General features: G+C 36.8%; 1 protein-coding gene across 1 annotated transcript in view; it reads right to left on the minus strand.

Annotated features, from left to right (window-relative positions):
* The window catches only part of TLL1 (tolloid like 1), a 207,398-nt gene extending 184,831 nt beyond the window's left edge, over positions 1 to 22,567 (minus strand). Inside the window, exon 1 of the mRNA XM_058274933.2 lies at positions 22,327 to 22,567. Coding sequence (XP_058130916.1) covers positions 22,327 to 22,495 — 169 coding nt within the window. The 5' untranslated portion in view covers positions 22,496 to 22,567. The remainder of the gene's footprint in view (positions 1 to 22,326) is intronic.
* Between the last annotated feature and the right edge of the window lie 328 nt (positions 22,568 to 22,895).

Raw genomic sequence — 22,895 nt, forward strand, 5'->3', positions numbered from 1 at the left:
TCTTATGAAAGAGAGCCCAACCTTCAATGAGCTGCTCCTCTCCTCCCTTGATACTTCAAGCTGTTTATGTTTTAGTCACAATACTGATCATTAGTATTGCTATAATAAAGATACATAAAGATGCATGCCAAAGTAAACTCAAGCAAACCAAAATTAGTACACTGCATAAAAAATTTGGGTGGGAATAGTTCATACCATAAGCATATTTATCTATCAAGACTGTTCGGAGAAAATTTTCCTTGGCTTCTTGGATTTCTGCACATCTTATGAGAAGTAATAATGTCCTTTGTTCTCTCAAACTCTCTCACAAGAAACAATGAACTGGCTTAAATAGCATATCTTCAGATAAATTTCAAATCCGAGTTTTCTACTGATTTGATAGTAGTACAAATTTTATTTCATAGAATCAAAAAATATAAATGTGTAGAAAAAAATTTTGGAAAAAAGAATATACATTCAAGAATTCTCCAACATTGGATAAGCATAACATTTTTTCATAGAACTTATCATTCTCTGGGGTAGCAATACACAAACCCTATGAACATTTTTCCACATGGTAACAGATAAAAACCAAGTAAAATGAAATGAAAAAAAAGAAAAAAAAACGAGCTGAAAAAATAATAAAATTATTTTAATGAATATAAAATAAATCAATATCCCTTAAAAGAGTTTTAAAATCATTTCTTATTGGTGTTATAAGCAACTAAAGAGGGTGACAAATGGGAGAATTATAGACACTGAACTACACTGACATTTTAAAGTTTTGGAACCTCTCCAGCATATACTCTAAATAATTATATAAACTAAATTATATGTGTTTTACACAGTACTTCAATTTAAATGGTTACTATGAGACAGTTATTTTGCATGACTGCAAATTATGGGTAAAATGCAGGAGGGAAAGGCTCATTAATATGGGATTCTGTTTTGAAACACAGTATGAATATATTTTCAACTAGAATTTATACCTGAGCAGGATCAACTTTGCTCTGAATTTCTCAGGCATAAATTATGTACCATTTGATTCACATTAACTAATTCTTTGTAATTGAGCCATAGTTCAAAAAGTAATCTACTTCTGTCTCTGAGAGAAATACAGGGTGTCAAACAAGAACATTCAGTTTGGAAAAGGCTCTTTACACACAATAAAAATAGCAGTCAGTAACTTAAGGATATAAATCATGTTTCTCTCCAGCACCTAATAGAGTTCTTTAGCATTTAGAAGACACACTAAATGTTCACTAAGTTAATTAACATAGATAACTTGAGAAACTGAAATTACTTATTTCAGAAAATGTCTGGAATAATCATAACACTACACAGTTCATTTGGCATGAAGATGTTTTAAATATTTGTTTATGAGCTTCAATGCATAATTAAAATGTTTTATATTTAATTAAAGAAAGAAGAAAGAAAAAGTACTCAATCCAAAAGTATCTTTTTCATTATGTGGTAAAATAAGCTCCTCTATGGGGAACATAATTCTAAATGTAATTTATTTTTACTATGATGTGCTTACACAACTATAAGTGTATATATAAATTTTTCAGGAGTTCAGAATGCATTCTTGTTATATAATTCTCTCACTGATAAAATTTCTAGTCAAGGCACCATAATAGAATGGCATCTAACTCCCTAACTTCCAACAGCTGGGGAAAAATCCAGACCACTGAACCTGGGGAAAATCTACTTGGTACCTGCTTCAGGTAAAGACAGTGCATGGGTAAAGATTCCCTAGCTGGCTATGCATGAAAGCACTCTTTTCTAAATAGATTTCCAGGTTCTCCTCTGTATTAGTCAGTCAAAGGGGTGCTGATGCAAAATACCAGAAATTGGTTGTTTTTCATAAAGGGCATTTATTTGGGGTAGGAGCTTACAGATACCAGACCATAAAGCATAATTTACTTCCCTCACCAAAGTCTATTTGGAGCAAGATGGCTGCCAACATCTGCGATGGTTCAGGCTTCCTGGGTTCCTACATTCCTGGGGCTTGCTTTTCTCTGGGTTCAAGGTTCCTTTCTTCCTGGGGCTGACTTCTTTTTACTCTGTAAGCTTACTTCCCAGAGCTCTAGCTTAAGTCTTCAGCATCAAACTCCAACATCAAAACTCCAACATCAGAAACCCTCAACTCTGTTCTCTGCCATGCCTTTTATCTGAGTCCCTACCCACTAAGGGAGGGGAACTCAATGCCCTAATCATAAGTCAATCATGCCCAGGTACAGATCAGATTACAAGCATAATCCAATATTTCTTTTTGGAATTCATCAATAACTAAACTGCCACATTGTCCAAGCAACTGTTTTTGCACTTCCGGTCTATACTTCAGAATCTGAAATTTTTAAAATTTCTTCAGTTGATTCTCTTACTCTGAAAGTTTTGAGGGCTGTTCATGATGGTAACAGAAACTGAGCAGGGAACCAGAATGGTAAACAAACCTAATCAAGTTTTGGAATGAGAAGTAGGAGGCAAGGAAGGAGTGGGTCATATCTAGGAGGGCTCCACGGCTGAGAGTTAAGACAGAAATTGAAGTGCGAGAGACACTGAGACACTAATCTTAACTGTGATTTCACCAATGCTGCATATTAGGGTATTTCAGTTACTTGACTTTCTTGAACGTATTTGTACAGATTCTCTTTTAAACTGTAGACCAAATAGGGCTTTGATCGAGAATTTGTTGCTCTATGCTGGATTACAAAGTCAGAAGTGATTTTTGGGGACTCTGATCAAGCTCCCTAATTTTATAGATTGAGAAACCAATACTCAGAGATCAAATGGATATGAACCACACTGTTCTACCAATGTCTAGAAATTGCTTATTGAATTTTCCCCACTTTTATTTTTTGATGAAACCAAAGAAAGTAATGTGTGCTCATCATAAACAAACAATACTGAAAAGAAAAATTAAAGTCTTCGTTTATTCCTCCATACCCAGGCTGCTACCAAGAAGTATCTCCCTGATACACATGTCCTACCAGACCTCTTTAATACAGGAAAGTCATGCTCTCAGAAACAAACCACGTCTTGACAAATTGGTTTCAAGGCTTCAGAAAATCAAACAGCTGGACTGACATCCAAATTCCCAATTCTCATTTAGTGTTCTTTGCATCACACTGTGATTTTTTTAATCTCATGTTTCTATGTTCTAAATAGCTCTGTTTTCCTTAACATCAATTAATTTTCTTTCCTTTCTTTCATTCCCTAATTGTTTCCTGCTTGTAAAACATATCGCTCTAAAAATTTAACATTATCTTTGACAGCAGGCTTTTCAGGCACTATTGCAAAAGACATTAACAACAACAAAAACGAAAAACTTTGAAACTTGTAAATCCATGGGCAACTCTGAGCCTCTGATTTCATTTTCCTCACATTAAAAATTAGAATAATGACTCCCTATTACTCAGTTCTCAGTCTGTCATGGTGGGAACTAAACCAACATTACCTAGTCCAATTTTTAAAATTGCATTAAAGTTTATAGTGATTTCTTTAAAAAAACAAAACACTATAGCATTTCAGAATGGGCTTTTCTTACACAACAAAATGCCTAACATACTATTAGGCCTGTAGTGTGGTCTAGAAAAAACTCTGTAGGTTGCTTTTAAGCTATATTCAACTTACTTTAACGGTTTTTCCCACATTCAGTAGTCTCCTTTCAGAATAAAAACAACTGCATCTGTATCAATCTCCCAACTGGTTCCTCCTCATCTTGAGGATTTCAAAATACTGGAATGCTCCTGAACTGAGTTCTTGGACCTCTTCTCTTCTTTGTCTACAATCATTCCTGTAGTCATCTTGTCCAGTCAAATAGTATAAACCATAAATATTCTGATGACTTCTAAATCTTATCTCCCGATTGGATTCCTCTCTTAAAATCTAAAATCAGGAATACAACTGCCCACTTGACACCATTTAGATGTGTAATTAGTATCTCGACTCCACATGTCCAAAACTCAACTTCTGACCTTCTCATCTCTCAGTGTTTGTACAATATTAAGCAATATAAAAGGATTCAGAGCTAGAAGAATGGGACCTGAGCAGAACCTCCCTTACCAGTTTTGTAGCAAACCATTTAACCCCGCAAATCTCAAATTACTTTTAATTGGGAATAACAATACTACTTGCACTAGCCGGTTCTTATAAAACCAGTTTAGATATATGAAAGTGCTCTGAAATATATCAACTACCAAAGAAATATTTAGTACTAATTATAATTTGATTTTCAATTTACCCACAACCCAACTCACACTCTTTAGTGAGGCATTACCATGGTGAACTAGTAAAAGAATATCTCTTCCTTTTCAAGACCTATAATACTGTTTATTGGAAAGATTTATTAATATGCATCTACTGATATTGTTCTGAGCAAATACTTAAATACTGCAAGACTACTTAAGTTATAGCACATGTTTATAAACTTTCATGTGAAACTTACCTTATGCTGCATTTTAATGCAATCATTTGTATACTTATTCTGTTACTCCTGACCAGACTGTAATTTCTTTGCAAGACAAGCTACTCTCTACAACACACTGTATAATTTTTCACATATTCCACAGGTGCCTAATAAAAGAAAATACACATTTTTACAGCTCACGTGGCTATAGGAGGCAATTAACAGGGACTGCTTTAACATCTCATGATGAAAGTAACTCATGCTTCCCATATTGAAAGAAATATATATTATGGCCCTACACAGGAAAGATTATTATGATTTGAGTCCAAAAAATGGATAAAATTACGTCGTAATGCTCTTTTATTAAAGTAAACCTATGACATACTCTTATTAGATATTGGTCCATCCATGCTAACCTCGGTTCACAAGTATAATCTTCATAAGGAAAAACAGTCACAAAATTGCCTCTTCAAAAGTTTATACTTTTTTGAGATCACTGATATATGCATGTCAAAATCCAAATCGAAATAGGAGAAAAATAAGCAAGCTGTCAAAATCTCTTGAGCCTGTTTTGTTTCACATGTTTTAGTGCAAACTTAATTAGTGACATAAAAGCTTACTAATTTCTCGACTACAATGATGTAGAAAATATAAAACAGACTTAAGGAAACTTAGTGTTATGAAACTGAAATTTTTGGAAATGATTTTGATTCCTTGGTGGATCAGATCCATGGCTATGAAAATGGACAACAGCAAAAAAAAAAAAAAAAAAAAAAACCTAGAAAAAAATGGAGAAGCTAAAAAGGAGCCTAAGTTTTATACTCAACTTCTACCCCACAAAATTACCATAGTGATATAACACTATTTTTAAAATGCAGCTTACTAAAGGTGAATACAACTAAATAAAACAATAGTTTGACTAATCATGCAATTATTTTTTAATGCATGAGCCTGATTTAAAACCAATTAAAACTTTCTTCTTTCTTTCATTTTAAACATTTCCTTGCATTTCACCAAAATTAGTTGGCTGTCTACTACAAATTTATCATGTATTCCATGTGCTAGATTTTTATAAAGATTCTGTATTTCTTCAATTTATTCAATTGGGGCAGCAATTTACTACATCATTAAAAGCTCAGACTTTGGAGTCAAGCAATCTTTATTTGGATTCTGAATCTACCACTTCTTAGCTCTGTGACTTAGGTAAATTATTTAACCGCTCTATGCCTCAGTTTCCCTTCAAAGTTTTATTTTATGTCAATCTTAACCTAATTTTACATCTATAAAAGTAGAAGTGTGTGTGTATGCTTCAATCCAGGGAGAGAGGGAATGCAAGCACCACATACTAGCAAACAGCAAGACAAATAAGCAAGGGAAAGACGACAATGTAAACATAGCCCAGGAAAAAAAAACTGAAGGAAAAGTACAGAAAGTCACAATAAATAGGGAGAATTTACTATACCAAATCCTTTATGAAATTAGACATATAAGACCAGACAGAAGGAAAGTTAAATATGAATATCTTTAATCTGAAGACCAGAAATGTTTAAATTTCATTCATTTGAAATCCAACATAAATTGAATAGTAATTTTAACAGCTTTATAGAGGTAAAACCGACATACAATAAACTGCACCCTATTTAAAGTGTACAACTTGATTAGTTTTGTACAGCTCCATGAAACCACTGTCAAAATCAAGATAATGAACATATCCATCACCAGCAAAATTTCCTCATGCACATTTCCAATCCCTTCCTATATTCTCCCCCTACCCCAGGCTGACCTGCAGATATCTGGCTTTTTTCACTTAGCATAATTATTTTTAGTTTCATCCACAAGGTTCATTGTGTTAATCAGTCGTTCCCTTGTATTATTAAGTAGCATTCTATTGCACAGCTATACCACAATTTGATTTTCCATTCGCTACTTGATGGGCATTTGGATTGTTTCAAGTTTGGGCCTATAAAAAATAAAGCTGCAATTAACATCCGTGTAAAAGTTTCATAGGGATAGAAATTTTTGTTTTTCTTGGGTAAATACCTAGGAGTGAAATGGGAGGATCACATGTTAGGTGTATGTTTACACTTTTAAGGACCTGACATATAGTTTTCCAAAGTCATTTTACTATTTTACATTACCTCCAGCACGCTGTGAGCATTCCAGTTGCTCCACTAAAACTTGGTAAGAGCAAACTTTTTGAGGAATACTTGTCAAGTATTTTGTGAAATGCCCTTCAATTTGGGTTTATTTGATGGTAATTCTATTTAATTTAAGATACCCTAATAGCTGTCTTAAATTAAGGTGTCTTAAACTCAAGAAGAAACAGTCCTATATATATTAGAGAAATCAAATATATATAGCATGTATTTATAATTACAAGGTATAATTATATACATAAAATAGAAATACATATACATATGTGTGTATATATGTGTGTGATAATTACATTGACTAGTTTTTATATGCTAATCTGTTAAACTAACCTTTCAGTTCAGGGAAAAAAAATGCACTTGATCAAGATGTATTGTCACTTTTTTTTATCTTTGGAATCAATTTTTTGTTTATAAATAAAATTTTGTTTATAACTTTTGCATCAATGTTCATAATCACCATGGGTCATTCGTTTTCTGTTTTCTTAATATCTGGTTCTGGTGTCAGTGTAAGGGTGACCACAGCAAACAAGCTGGAAAGTATCTTCTCTTTAATTTTCTGGAAGAGTTTGTGTAGAATTGATATTACTTCTTCCTTTAAAAATTTACCAGTGAAGTCATCAGGGACTGGAGTATTTTTGTGGGAAGGTATTTAAATGAAAATTTATTTTCTATAATAGACATAGCTCTGTTTCTTCTTGAGTGAGCTTAGTTTTTGTCTTTCAAGGAATTTGTCCATTTGATCAAAGTTGTCGAATCTATTGCAAAAAAGTTGCTCATAATGTCCATTTATTGTCCTTTTACCATCTGTAGAGATTTTATCTTTTTTAGTCACAATAATGGTCATTTGTGTCTTTTATCTTTTTTCAGTTTGTCTACAGATTCAATTTTATTGGTATTCTCAAAAAACCCTTATTGGATTCATTGACTTTGTAATGTTTTTCTGTTTCCAAGCTGATTCATTTCTGTTCTAAATTTATTATTTCATTTCTGAACTCCTAGTGCCCTGTATTAGTCAGCCAAAGGGGTGCTGAGGCAAAATACCAGAAATCGGTTGGTTTTTATAAAGGATATTTATTTGGGGTAGGAACTTACAGATACCAGGCCATTCCACGTGTTAGAGCAAGATGGCTGCTGATGTCTCTGAGAGTTCAGGCTTCCTGGGTTCCTCTGGGCTCAGTGCCTCTGTTTTCTCCACAAGGTCAGCTGTAGACTATGAAACTCTCTAGACTTTGCCTCTCCCCACAAGGTCAGCTGTAGACTATCAGGTGAGCAGCTCTCTCTCTCTTCTGGGGTTTCTGTCCTGTCTAAGGAGGCATCTCTATTCCTCTGTGTTCTTCTCCTGGCTCAGATCCTCTCTTCCAGGGGCTTGCTTCTCTTTCCTCTGCATGCTGACTTCCTGGGAATCCAGCTTAAAGCCTTCAGCATCAAATACCAATATCAAAACTCCAACATCAGAAACCCTCAACTCTGCCCTTTGCCATGCCTTTGATCTGTGAGTCCCCACCCACCAACGGGTGGGGACACAATGCCCTAATGACATAGCCTAATCAAAACACCAATCATAACTCAATCATGCCCAGGTATAGACCAGATTACAAACATAATCCAATATCTATTTTTGGAATTCAAAACCATATCAAACTGCTACATGCTCTTAGATACCCAACAAAAGCAATAAGAGATCCTTTCAAATTCATTCAAACAATAATTCTAAACTTCCACAAACTGTTTCACAGTATGTATGAGATTAACATAACCTTGGTACCAAAACTCAATAAGAACATTAAAAAAAAGGAGTTTTAGGCCAAATGAATCAATGAACATAGAAATAAAAATCCCAAATAAAATATCAATAAAATGAATTCAGCTATGAAAAACAATAATAGATGATGCAAAACTGGTTGCATTTCAGGAACATAAAAGTGGATTTTAAAAAAGTATTCATATGAATTCCTTAAACTGGTAAAAAAAAATAAAATAAATCTGTGTTTTAAAGAAGACACCAACTAATAAAATTGATAAATCATTGAAAGCATTCTCTTTAAAATCAGGAACAGAGCAAGGGAGCCCTAAGTCTTCACTTCCATGCAACACTGGAAGTCCCTGACAGCACATTAAGGCTAGAAAAATTAAATAGCATAAAAAACATTGAGATCATAAAGGAAAAAATAAAACTATATACTGTATTTGAAGATGAACTTATTGCCTATGTGAAGTATATACAGATTATTCTTAAAATAAATGAAAGATTTTCAAGGATGTTGGATAAAATGTGAAAATATTTTTAAAATCTTATGCATTGTTCCACAATAGCAGCAAGCTTTTTAAAACAGCAATTTATAAAAGGATATATTTGTGTCATTAAAAAAATACAAAGCTACCTCCTGAGAACCTCTTTGTTGCTCAGATGTGGCCTCCTTCTAAGCCAAACTTAGGCTATAAATGCATTACCTTTCCCCAATGTGGGACATGACTCCCACGGATGAGCCTCCCTGGAACTGAGGGATTATTAGCAAGAACCAACAGGCAATGCAACTGGAAAAAGACATTAACCAAAAAGGGGAAAGGGGAAAGACAAATGAGTTTATATGGCTAAGAGACTTCAAATTAGTAGGGAGGTCTTCCAGAGGTTACATTTATGTAATGTCTCAGCAGGGTCTCATTGACTGCCAAAGTAAATATTGCCTCAAATAGCAGGCGTCCTGAGGGCTCTGGAGATATACAGACACTATAGGTAGGGAAGACAGCTCAGGAATTTGGCACCCTGCCAGTAGGCCCTACTTTGAAATTTATGCTCCCCAGGATGACAGAGTTGGACTCAGTTGTGGCTTCCCTACACATGGCTCTTCTGTCCCTTCTATTTAAACCTATGGTTAGTACTCAAGTTAACAATTGTTTGTCCAAGAGACTTAAATCTTTGGGCTGTCCATGTGCCAGCTGGGCCCTGGATCTCAACAGCATTGGAATACCTAGTCTTCAGTTCATTGGACTCACCTAAGACAACTAACAAGGAGATGATCATAGACAATGACCATCTCAAGGAACAGAGAGAGTCTACCACTGCGAGCAAGATAGTCCCATTCATCTGCCCTATGGCAGATGGGATAGAAGCCCCCTCTTAATTAGAGGCAGAGTGGGCATCACCATCCCAGAATCCTCAGGATTGGGGAATGAACGATGGACTAAAGTAGACTTACTGTTATTCTACTATAGATTTATTGTGATTCTAGCAATGGAAGAACTGTTATCACTGATGTGGAGACAGTGGCACCTGGAAGTTCTGAAGGGAGGAAGGGGGGGAAAAATGTGTAATACAGGGCCATTTTTAGGACTTGGGAATTGTCCTGAATGACACTGCAATGACAGATAAAGGCTATTATATATCTTGCCATAACCTACATAATTGCGTGAGAGAGAATGTAAACTACAATGTAAATTATAATCCATGCTTAGTGACAATGCTCCAAAATATGCTCATCAATTTTAACAAAAGTACCACACTAATGAAGCATGTTGTTAATGTGGAAAAAAGTGGGAGAGACAGGGAGCAGTGCATATGAGAAGCCCCCATATTTTTATGTAATATTTATGTAATCTAAGTATTTTTTTAAAAAAAGAATGTTATTTAAAAAATACTAGGATAATGAATAAATTTATCAATATAGGCAAAAAAATTTATAGATGAAAATATTAAAACTGTATTGAACAGTATTAAAGAAAGCCTAAACAAATGTGGCTATACATCACGTTTATGTATTGTAAGATTTAATATAAAAATGATAGTCTATGTTAACGTACAGACTCAATACAATTCCAATCAAAATCTAAAAAATGGGACTTGACAAGCTAATTTCAAAGATGATATGGAATACAAAACTCCAAGTACATCCAACATATGCCTAAAGAACAACTGGGATATGTGTGATACCAAATATAAAGAATTATGTGAAACTTGACAGGCTCTTGAAACCAAGTTCATTTGCTTTACAAACAAAAATTCGGTTTTCTAAAATTCTATGTTTTTTCTTTGCTCTTCTGTGTCACTGTTTTCCAGGCACTCAAGTATGGAACCATGGGAATGCATCTTTAACTGTGCCATTTCTTTTACTCTCCTGGTTTACTCCCCAACACCATCGAAATGGTGATTGGTCTCTTAAATACAATCTACTACTTCTAAAACTACTGACACAGTCCAAATACAAACATTTATAATCTCTACTGTTATTATAACCCTTAACCTGTCCCCCTGCTCCCACCTGCTCCATATTTCTTCCACTAACTCTTTCATACCATCTGCTTCATCATCATATATCTTTATAAAATACGGTCATAATCAAGCCAACATTCTGCTTTAAATTTTCAGTAAGTCCCCTTCCCATTGCCCAAAGTCATCCCTCTCCCCCACTTAGTAGAGCAATAAAGATCCTTTACACTGTCACCTTCCAGAATCATTTCTAGTCAAAGCACTTAAGTTCAGAAGCATTAAGTATGTAGAACAAGATAATATAAACACAGAAGAGCCAAGAATTGCAACTAGGCCTCCTGATCCAATATCTAGTGCTCTTTAAATTAAACTACACTACCCAAACTATGCTATTAATTTATGTTGTAGTTCATTCTTAGCTATTATAAAAGCCCAACACGGAAAACTTCATTTTGGCTATGATTTGGATGAGAATTTTAAGACTCTTCATTAAAGTTACAAAGAAATTATTATACATAAAATAAGCTAACATAAGAAAAGTAATAGTTTCTTACTAGACAATTCAGATAAAGTGAAGGTTTGTGAAGTTGAATTTTATGGAGATAATTAACACTGTATACTTAATTTAACTAGAAGAATGTTTTCAAAGATATATAAAAGTGATTAACTGCAAAAGAATGTATCTTTTAAATGTGTTGTATATTTAGTAAAATGCTTTGCAAGGGAAAACGGGTCCTGTAACTTCTTTGCATATAGGTCTTATTTTCTTCATTACAAATATTGACCTTGAACTTGAAAGAACTGGCTCCTCTTCATCCTCTGACCATGTTCTACTCAACCAACATACAAATCATCTCTCCTGAGAAACACATTCAGTGGAGCAGGTTTCAATTCTGATGGTAATGAAACATAAACTTTGTTATGCCACATTGATTATGCCACATAACTTATGCCTCGTTTGGCAGATTTTTTTACTGATGAACTGAGATAGAGAAAGAAGGGTGAGAAATTGTGCATAAATTGTTTTCAAAGTTAATTTTGGTGACATAAAGCTATGGAGCTACAGCCTAGTGGCTGCCGAGAGTGGCTATAACCTTTAGAAACCTGAGGGCTTGGCATGAGCAACGACAAGATAAGTATAAACATCTTCCTTTTCCTCGACATGAGTCACCAGGATTATGAAAATGTTATGATTTGAGCAGCCTAGAGATTCCCAGACCTTTCATTTACAAGGAGGGGAATCTGAGGCTAAATAAAAACAAGGGATGACCCAGTGTTACCCACACAAATACAGCAACAAAGCCAGTACTGGAATTTACATTTCTTGACTACTAATCCAGTTAGTTTTCCAATTACTACATCACTACCCAGGTAGCATTATCTAAAGAAAGCAAAACTTAGAGTTACTTTTCCAAACCATAGAATTATGCAAATCAAACAAAGTATAGACATTCATTTCATTGATTGTATCATTTGTTTTTGTTTCCTCTGACCTGTAAACTCAAAAAAGTGTACCATGCAACTGTGCATGTTAAGGATAAGGTTTTACTTGGAGAACAGAAATTTACTCAAAATGGACAATATGAAAAATGAGAAGTTGAAATTTTAAAATCAATCCATTGAGAAAAAAATAAATTGAAATCCCGATTGCTAATTCAGACTACTTCCAAATAATTGCATAAATAATTATTGATTACTTTCAATTCCAGTCCACTGCTAAGTAATGAAGTATGCAAAGTACTTACTTAAAAGTTGTTATGGTCCCCACAGGCTTTATTCTTCGCATGTCATAAGTAAAGAAACTTCCAGGAACAAATTGAAACAATACACATTCTGATGATCATAATAGATAATAGTATCCAATTTCAAATGCCACACTGAAATAACTTTACAAGATTAATTTATAGACAACTATTTATACATAAATTATTATCTATCTAAAAAATGGTAAAGACTATACCAGGTCAGACATTGTCTTATTTCATACTTCTGTAATTTCAAGGATAAATCCATGCTTGGTTCATGGTAGGTGTTCAATGAATGTTTAATGAATAAATGAATATCTGTAGCATAGAGACATGTGCTCCTACTTAGCTCTGTGTAAACATTAGTTTGTGAGTATGTAAGCACTTCAAGTTAATCCAGATGGCAAATAAAATCTGTACTAGAAATTACAGAAAGATTATAGCCAAGATTCTATTCACACATTAGTCAATGTGACTTGAAAATTGTCATTATATTATGCAGTATATTAGTTATATGTGCAAATACTCAGGAGAGCAACAGATACATGTTATTTATATTGATTATCTCTAGTGTCTTTCTAAACAGTTATAGTTGGACATTTTATTTGCTCAATTGCAAGGTTTAGAGAACTTTAGATATTAATACATTTTTTACATGTGGCAAGAAAAAATGACCTTCATCTCATAAGTGTTTTTATAAAGATCATTTTCCTACAAGCAATTTAGTTGCAATAAAAAAAATCCAATACCTCCTATATATAAACACAATTATGAATAAAAATAATCTGGAGTTTACTATGTTCCAGAAAAGTGGTGCACACTTAACACTCATTTAATTCCTGCAATAACACCATGGGGATCATAATATTATCTCCATTTCATAGATCAGGAAACTGAATAGTAAGGGTGCTAAAGAACTTGCCAAAATCTGTACATGGTTATTACATAGTGGGTTCAGTATGAGAACTCATGTTCATCACATTCCAAACTCCAAGTTTTTAATGGATATACTATTCTGCCACCCTAAAACTTTAAGAAATAATTTTAAAGTCAACATCAATTTGCAAAAATATACCTATACTGGGAAAAAAAAAATCAAATTCCATGGAGTCCAGAGTACTAGATTCAAATTCTGAATCTATCATTGGGTGACATAAGGTTAAGTTACCTTAAAATACTTAACTATAAATGTCATTCAATATAAAAATAAGATGTATTATAGAATACTTGTTTATGAATCATATAGGTTTGTGTATTATGCCTAATTTCCCCACTACATTCCATTATATCCATTCCAGGTCCATTCTTATAAATATTTCAGTCCTAGAGCACACTGAATGTAAATCCTATAATCAATTTCTTTCCCTGCTTTCAGTCATTATTTCTCCGAGCAAGCTGCTCGTCGATTTCTTTCTACCCTAAACACAAGGCCCCCGATTATGTCAGCATGTCCTTACTCACTCCTAATGGCAAATACATTTATACCTATCCTGGAGACTGCCAGTTAGCCACACTCCACACATGTCCAGGTAAATACTGGTGCTCCTGGGACTGAAAAAAAATAAATATGAAAGAAAAACTTCATCTTGATATTAGGTTTAGCAAAGGAGGAGGCAAGGAAGGGAAATCCATTAACCAGATTCTGTTCTTTGCCACTTTTATAGCACAAGTACCAGCCGGAGCGCTTGTCCCACAAAACATGATAAATTGCTAAAAAGTACTGTGTTTTCTCCAAACAAATTTGTAATATAGTTAATATTACCTATAATAAACATTTCAAATGTGCCAGACCTCCTACAGTTGGAAATACACTGGAGTTCCAAGGGGTTTTTTTTGGTTCTTTACCCCTAAAAGTTTTCAAGTATTTGGTCTTAGGACTTACAGACAAGTTGGGATTGAAAAGAATGAAGTAATTTAAGTAAATTCATGTGGCATATTTGTTTTCTTAAAGGTATTCACACATCATTATATAATAATGTACACTAAAAACCACTTTCTTTGAATGGCTATTCTTCACACTCTTTGTGGACTCATAATCACAAATTCAATGAACACTCATAAAGCCAGCCTAGAGAGGCAAGCAACTTAACCTGTACTATGCAAATTGTCAGAGCTGGTGCCAAGGAATGGGACACAAATGACTGAATTCTACTCAGATCTGATTCAACCCTTGCCTTAATTAACATGGAATGGGGCAATACCAGAAGTCTCCCCTGCATTATTTAGCACACAAACATTTCTAAAACCCTACTAAAATCAGTCCTATGCATTTTCATTTGTTTCCCACACCACTGGGGTATATACATTTGTAACTCTCCTCTTAGAGAATACTTTCCTGAAACAGAGCAGGACGTACAGTGCTGGCCTTAGTCTGATAACATAATTCATGACTTATTAGGTACTTGAATGTTGATGGCAAGATATATTCTCACCAATGAAAATCACAAGGATAGATTCCCAGGGCACAATGCCATCATTTCAATTGCCAGTCATACTGAGCTTGTAAGGGCTGGACAGCCAGAGCAGAGAATTCAAAAAAGGAGGGCATTTGGAATACAGAAACCTGAGTTCAAGGTCTCCTCATTTAACATCTGTGATAACAGCACAGTTACTTAAACTTTCTGAGTCTGTTTCCTCTTGTATCCAAAAGTGGTAATAATAATGTTCCTTGATCAGTTATGGCGAAGATGACAGATTTTGTTTAATCTTTTAATGTAAAAATATGAACAATGTTATTAACACTATGGCATGAAGCAATGAAGACCTTTCCTAGGTATGTGAGGTATGTGGGATCCAAGAACTTATTCTCTTGAAACTTCTCCATTTGGTTATTTTCTAGTTTTTCATGATGATCCCTAAGGTATATTAAAGATTTTAACTTCAATCAAAGGAGGTATACATAATTGTCTTAAAGCACAATAATCTAAGTACAAAACACAAAATACCATACACCCTTCAACCACCAGGACTTTGGGTTTAAAGACCAGCATAGAAGAACGGAGTCCATACTTTCAGTATGGGCAATTAACTGAGCAGACGCTACTCTGAGCATTATCCTAAGAAACACTTCAAATCCATTCACGGCCAAAGGAGGAACCTCAGAAGATAATGATATCAGAATCAAGGCAGGGGCCACTAGATGTGTCAGCGGTCTACTCTCCACAGGCTGATAATTTCAGACGGGTGAGAAACAACGTCCGGAATGAAGGAACCATCTTCCTCCCTTCTCCACCTCTGCCTACCTCATCACCCTAATTAAATGTCACCAATAGGAACTTCAGCAACACAGAAAACATCAAATGCTGACAACAAATCCTGTGGTTTTCGCCTCCCTCTCACAATGTCACTGCTATATGTAAATAGTGCAGTGTGTTAAAAACTGGCAGTCTTTTTGAAAAATTGAATTGAATGCTTTCAGAAGCATAATAATCTATAAAAGGAGATTTTGTTGAGGAAAAAGAATATATGTGGAGGCACTTCTTACTTAATGTATGGTTTTGAGTTTTTATAACTATTATCATCCGAGGAAATAGTATCATTATTTTTAAAAAATATATAATCAATAGCAAATGTTGATTTTTAGGTTAAACTATAAACACGAATTGCAGGAAAAGAGTTGAGGAGGGCAAAAACTTCCTTGGTTCACTTTCTGGATTTCAATTAACACCTAATTTACAATACTTATTAGTACAAATATATAGTTGAGCTATTTGGAACAGCTTGACATGATTAGTACACATTTTGTAAGAAGCTGCTAAAGCAAGCATTCCGTTAAGCTGCCTATAAGGTCTCAAAATCTAATAGTCAAGATACCATTTTTTCAGAGATGACAATAGCAAGGACTAAATAACCAAACAAGAGTCCCTTCTCCTGCTTTCTGGGAAAAAATAGATTCATTGTAAGTCAATCCATGGCTTTAAGTCTACAAAAGACTAAAATAAAAAAATAAAAAATATTTTTTTTATTTTTAGTCTTTAAGATTTTAAGTCTTTGTAGATTTTAAGTCTTTGTAGACTTAAAGTGTTATTATTCAAAAGATAACTAAAGGAAATAAACCACTAAAGCCATATTGCTAAATCAGTCTGCTGCATCCAGGATTGGTGAGAGGATGCTCCACTCCTTAATTTAGGGAGGATAAATCCATGAATGATTTCAGGTCTTGGCATATAAAAGAAAAAAAAAATTCTGTAAGAGGCCGCAAAACTCTCCTACTAGAAGAAATGCTACCTCTCCAGGAATTTTGACAGGCACCTGACCTGACCGAACCCAGGTCTAGCTCTGACATCAGCATCCTAGAGGGGGCATTCCTCTGGTCCAGGAAAGCAGCAAAGCCTTCCCCCACCCAACTCTCCAGACACCAGATGGTCCCAGCAGGACGTAGAATGCTTCATTTTAAATGGAATATTTGCCTCTGTCTTTTCTAAGCAAAAGTAGGAAAGTTTAGGGAGGGTCCAAGTTTGAAATATTTAAGCAGCTGGACCTAAGGTACTATTAAGAACAAGAGATAATATTCTGAAAGTGAAAAGAATAATAGTAGCAAACCACCAGCATTTGATACTATCAACTTGAGGGCTAACATCTTTAGAGTAAACTTTTATTTCAGAATCTCACTGATTGAGAAGCCTAAGGAATTATTAATGTGACTAATAGTCAAAAGAAGGCTTAAAAAGAAAATTGGGGTAACTACAGCAAGTGAGTCTAATTTTCACATCAGAGAAAGTTGCTTAGATGCACCAATTAGGTTTCATGCAAATAAACTGAGGAAGACAACATGGTTTCTATGGAAGAAATGAGACATAACATATATTAGACTTTTGTAGTAAAGTAAGCCATCATGAGGGCAAGAGTATAAGTGGCAAAATTTAGACTAACATCTCCAAAAAGCTCCTACACATTTTTAATTGTTTCACCATGGATTAAGAAGGCCTAAAAACAGCATGTGAGCATCTATCTGAATAGAAAGTATAAGGGTATCATGCACTAATATAGAGACTACTTAAAAGAAAGAACTCCAGGTAGATTTTGAATTAATGACATCATCCTCTTCAAAGACAAGAAATGGAAAAGCATCAGGAATTACACATAAACAACTAACCAACCAACAAAAGACGCTTTAGAATTGACTCAATCTGATGAACTATACTTAATACACCCTATTCATGCCTAATAACAATAACTGCCATTTGTGGGCCAAAAATGGATGTGAGTAATTATTACTGGTAAATGATGAAGAGTAAGTATCCAGAGTATAAAGCCTTATCCACCTCTTTTGCAAATACTATGTTTTATCCTCTTCTGGGAGGGTACCAGAAGGAAGAGAAAAAAAAAAATTCAAGAAAGACTTAAGGAATAAAAAACTCAAACAGAAAAAACTTGTGTTAGTAGAAGCATCTCTATAGAATGCATTTTTTTAAGTGAGGGCTTGGCAGTCTAGAAAAGTGCTCATCAAAAATTACATGGTTGGATATTTAAAATTATGATAGAATAAAGAAGACATAGAGTTGAACACAAAATTCGAAAATGTCATACCTAGGAGGATGCCAGTGTAGCTAAGAATTTGCAACTTGAGGACAAAAAGAATGATAGAATTTTACTCAGAGATTATAACCTTATGAAAATTATCCCAAGATTTAGTATCCTAGGACACTAGGTCAGTAATTATGAAAAAAGCAGAAAGAAGCATCCTCAGAATGCCAAAATCCTATTTCTATTCAAACAAGTACATATGCTGTTTGAAAGGCAAATTTAACCTTGCAAGTCATTGACCTTTAATGATACTCGGCTTTTTTTTCCCAGGAAGAGGAGTCATTTATTCAAGAGATTCGAGGTAGAGAGTCTTTTTTTAGGATGCTCACATGTCTACAGAGGATAAGGATAGTCTTCTGGACGAATATTTTACTTCCTCACGCTTACAAGCCTCTGCCCATCATTCAATATACTAATTTCATTAATCTTCCTTATCAGTTATTTTATTTTCAATTGCCTAAGCTTCCCTGTTTTTCCCTTAAATACAAAAGAGGAAGGAGTGAGGGAGGGAGGGAGGAAAGAGGGAAAAGAAAAACTTATTCATACAGTTAGTTCATTTATCAGGTCTCTGCTTTTCTAAGTAGTCACTACACAAACCTGCTGGAAAATTAAAATGCACACTGAAATTACCCAAGCTTTTTTCACAGCTATTAATACTCAGATTAATACTTATTGATGTAGTGCAATTATACAGGGCACTTCAGTCTGTTCTGGAGTTCCTGCAGCATCAGCTTCCCAGTCTCCCTTGGAACTCTTCTGAAGGACAGCAAGTGAGAAAAAAAAACCAACTGCATGTTCAGATGACCATTTTCTGTGCTGGAGAAAGACCACCAGACAGTCCTTTGAATTATCTGCATCTCTGTCTGTATTGATTTATATAGAAAGATAAGTTACCTATATTCTTTCCTGATGGATTCGCTCATATAAATATACCTGAAGCTATACTGTACTAACTTACCTATTTGCACTTAAAGCCAAATATCTTTCTGAATCTCAAAAGAGCAGGGAATTTGATTAAATTAACACAAGGTGTCTTTTCCGCCCTGTAGGTCCATTAAGTTTGAAGTCATACCTGATATGTTTACAAATTTTATTCTATTTCACAAACATTAAAGACAGCACAATTGTTAAGGAAAAATCAAGAATGTTTGTCCTTGGGATAACATGCATTTGCTCTTGTTTAGAAAAGAAGTTTGTACCTGGAAGCGGAATATAAATATTAAGAGTTTATAAATACTGAGAAGATATCAAGCACATACTAGATACCTAACAGTGGCAATCCATCTCTGCGATAGACATTAAACCAGTTATTGTCACTGTCCCCAAGGACTTTATGTTTTACTTGGTTTTGGAAAAGAAGAAACTAAGTTCTTAGTCATTTCACCTATATCAGATATAAAGAAAGCTGTACCTCTACTAGCCTGGACTCCAGGTAAACCTAGGTTATTTCTATTTGCATTTTAAGGGAAGCCTCTACAAGGCCAGCTAAGAATGCAGAGTAGCAGTTAAATACAGCCTGACTTTGAAGCCAGGAGACTTGGAATTAAATTCTGGCTAACCTCAGCAAAGGCATTTAACGTGGCTGAGCATTTGTTTTCCTATCTGTGTAATGGGAAGATTAACAAATCCCACCCTATTCGGCAGTTGTGAGCATCAGCTGAATTAATATACTCAAAACTGCTTTGAAATCATAAAGGTATGTTAGTTATTCTGGTATCAAGCCACTAGGTAATTTGAGGAATATTAGGGCCCAGTTAGAGGCATTCAGAAAGGATTCCTTCTTTCATGTGCCATGCTCCTGATGCGACTCTTTGGAAAGGGCAGATCAAAGGTGCCAAGCGTGTGGCGTGCCCCCTCTCTTGAGCTTTTGCATAGCTATCTGTAACAGACCTGGTTTTCGCCTTTCTTATTTCAGTGACCTCTTTTGACTTTTGCTTGGGATTTCAATGGACTATTTAAATTTTTCCTGTTATTACCACTTTTGTTTTATGCAATGCCAAAAGGAAGGCAAACTTTAGCCAGGATGGCAAATTAAAGCTTTCCATTTAACTAAATTAAAGGGGGGGGGAACGGGCGGTAGATTGTTTAAAACTAATCTCATATTTTGTGTGCATGCCTCAGCCTTCCACTTGAGCATTCTTACATCTCTCTCAGCAGATGCTCACACCCATAAACATAGCAAGCATGCACAGGTGTTCCTCTTCTACTGTAAACTAGGGAAGAACAAGATTAGAGCAATAATCTCTTCAAAGTTGCTGTTTTAACTTCAACAGCTATATTAAAAAACAAGCCAGTTTCAAAAGAAAATAGTGTTTTTTTCCCCTTACCCTAGATGTTTATTTGCTAAGGAACATAAATATTTTTGCTCGAGGTGTATATAAATATACATGGTGCAAAGAGTTAAATTTTAAAGTTTGAAATATTCTTATATAGGAAAAAAATTTATGTTCACAGAACAATCTTCTGGGAAGCAATAAAATATCTAACACAGTTAGCCTGAAGAACAAACTTCTAAAAATGTATTACCTAGTCTTGCAAAACTTAAAATGTTCTCACATTAAAAGTTAAGAGTTTTTAAAGGCTGAAAATTTTAATTTGTACAGAAAACTATGCCTATTTTTTCTGAAATTGAACTAATACATGCAGTCTCTGCTTTTTTTTTTTTTTTATGACGGTAGCTAGCTGAATCTTTCACACAAAAGAGCATCGAAATGTTTTCCTAGATAATCTTCAGAAATGTTAATATTTCACTTTTATCTTACCACAAACAAGAAGGTACACACCCAAACATCGTAGCTATTACTCAGTCACCATAACAGAACAGTGTTTCTGTTCTCCAAACCATCTGGGAAGACCCAAAAACCTTTGATGGAAAAAAGATTGAGTACTAAAGGTGATAGGACAGCACTCAAAGAATTCTGACTTCCAGACAGACAAGTTTCTGCTCTGATACTGAGTTTTGAATATCTGCAATATGAGTACACCAAGAATGATCTGATAACATGAACACAACACATACCCTCTTTGTCAGGTCAATGAGTCATCAACGGTGAAAATTAACGAGGGAATTTCCAGCATTTCCCTTCACTTTTGTACCTTTCTCCTTCCTTGAGACCCAAGAGGGGCCGAATAAGGTTTATCTAGTTAAGGAAGTAAAGAAACTCCGCTCACGAGGCGGCCAGCCCAGTTAGGATCTGGAAAGGTGTAGACACATTTGATACTCTGCTCACTCCCTTCCTCCACGCTTCGCTAAAGGCCACGCCTCTTTAGATGGGACACATTTCCAGAAGTGCCTTCAGTTTACCAACAATTAATAAGCCTGTCCCAACAAACCCTTCCCACGTAAGTCTTGCAAGCCATCCCCGCAAAAGGCCAGGGGCCCCCGGAACCCCGCCCGGACTCTGGGCGGCGCTGGGCGTCCCCGGGCGCCGCGCTCACGTGGTCGCCGGCCCCCGCACGTGCGCCTCGGGCTCCGGCGGCTGGAGGGAAGTGCCGCCGGCGACCCGAGCGGGGACAGCGGCGGAGCAGGGCGCGAGGAGGGCAAGGGAAGGACCCGGGGTACTCGCGGACACCGCGAGGAAAAGCTGACCTTCAGAGGCAATGCGGATACAACCGGGGGTGTTCGCAGAAGGAAGGCACGAGTTTGAATGGGGTAGCAACTTGGAGGGGTTTCTTGTGTATTTGTTTTTTAGGTTTCTTTTAAATGGGTAAATACATGAGAATCCACACAGTGGGCGAGCTTCCAAGGTTGTCAACCTTTCCTTGTAGTCTGGAATCCACACCTAAAGTTCCTGGGCAAGAGAAGGAGCAAAGGTATCCCAGGGAGCGGTGCCATCTCCCGCCACCTTTTGGCGAACCCTGTCCGCTCCGTCTCAGCTGAGTGCTGGGCACCTGCACCCTGGAACAAAGCAGAGGGGTCTCCTGCGGATGCACAAAGTCCTCTGAATTTTGGCATCTGAAACCTATGGCCGCCAGCTGTTTAATAACTTGTTTAGCGTTGTTGAGGGAGGGAAAAAGGAGATCAGAACTCCAGGCCGTTTTTCCCAAACTGAGATGACGGGAGCTTGGCATTGCATTCCATTAGCACCGAACTTCAGTCAACTCCAGCCAGCCGCGGCGGCTGCCCTTTGGGGAGCGAGGGACTGAGAGAGTGGGAGGGTGAGAAGGAGGGGAGGAGGAGGAGAAGAGGGAGGGGCGGCGGAGCTGGTGAGGGAGAGGAGGAAACAGGTGAGCTCCCACCGCCACCCCTCGGAAACCCAGCGCGGCGGCCCCCGGCACGCCAGGGTCCCAACCTGGAGAGGCACTTACCGGCTTTGCACGGGTCCTTGTAATCTATCGTCTCCGCTTTATCCTCTGGGTTCCCATCGAAAGTGTAATCATAATCGAAGCCAGCGCAGACCCACAGCTCCCCGTAAAAAACAATCCCCGAGGCCACCAGCCACCAGAGCATCCTCGGGGAAAGCGTTTCCAACCCCATCCTCCTCCCCCGCAGGAAAAGGAGGGGACGCGCCCGGGAGGTGAGGAGTCGGCGATCGGGGTGGATGGACGGAGCGAGCGGGACCGATGCTCCGCTCCCCCCTGGGAGAGCCTCCTCGGCGGGACCGGAGTGGGGTGTTCAGGTGTCCGGAGACATGCAGATGGCTTCGGGACAGGAGGAAAGGCAAGAACTGCCCGTTACCCCCGGTTGCGGGGAGAAGTTGGCCAAGGGCCCGCGGGTGGGCGGAGGGCAGGTGAGGAGCTCGGCCCCGGCGGGCGCGGAGGGGCGGCTGCCCGCGGAGGAGCTGGCGGCGCGGGGCTCGCCGGCGCGCGGGTCGTCCTTCTAGCCGCCCAACTTCCCGCGGCCGCGGCTCCCGGGGCCGCGCCCCGCGGGCTCAGCT

The sequence above is a fragment of the Dasypus novemcinctus genome, chromosome 1 (assembly GCF_030445035.2).
Source record: "Dasypus novemcinctus isolate mDasNov1 chromosome 1, mDasNov1.1.hap2, whole genome shotgun sequence".
Taxonomy (NCBI): Eukaryota; Metazoa; Chordata; class Mammalia; order Cingulata; family Dasypodidae; genus Dasypus; species Dasypus novemcinctus.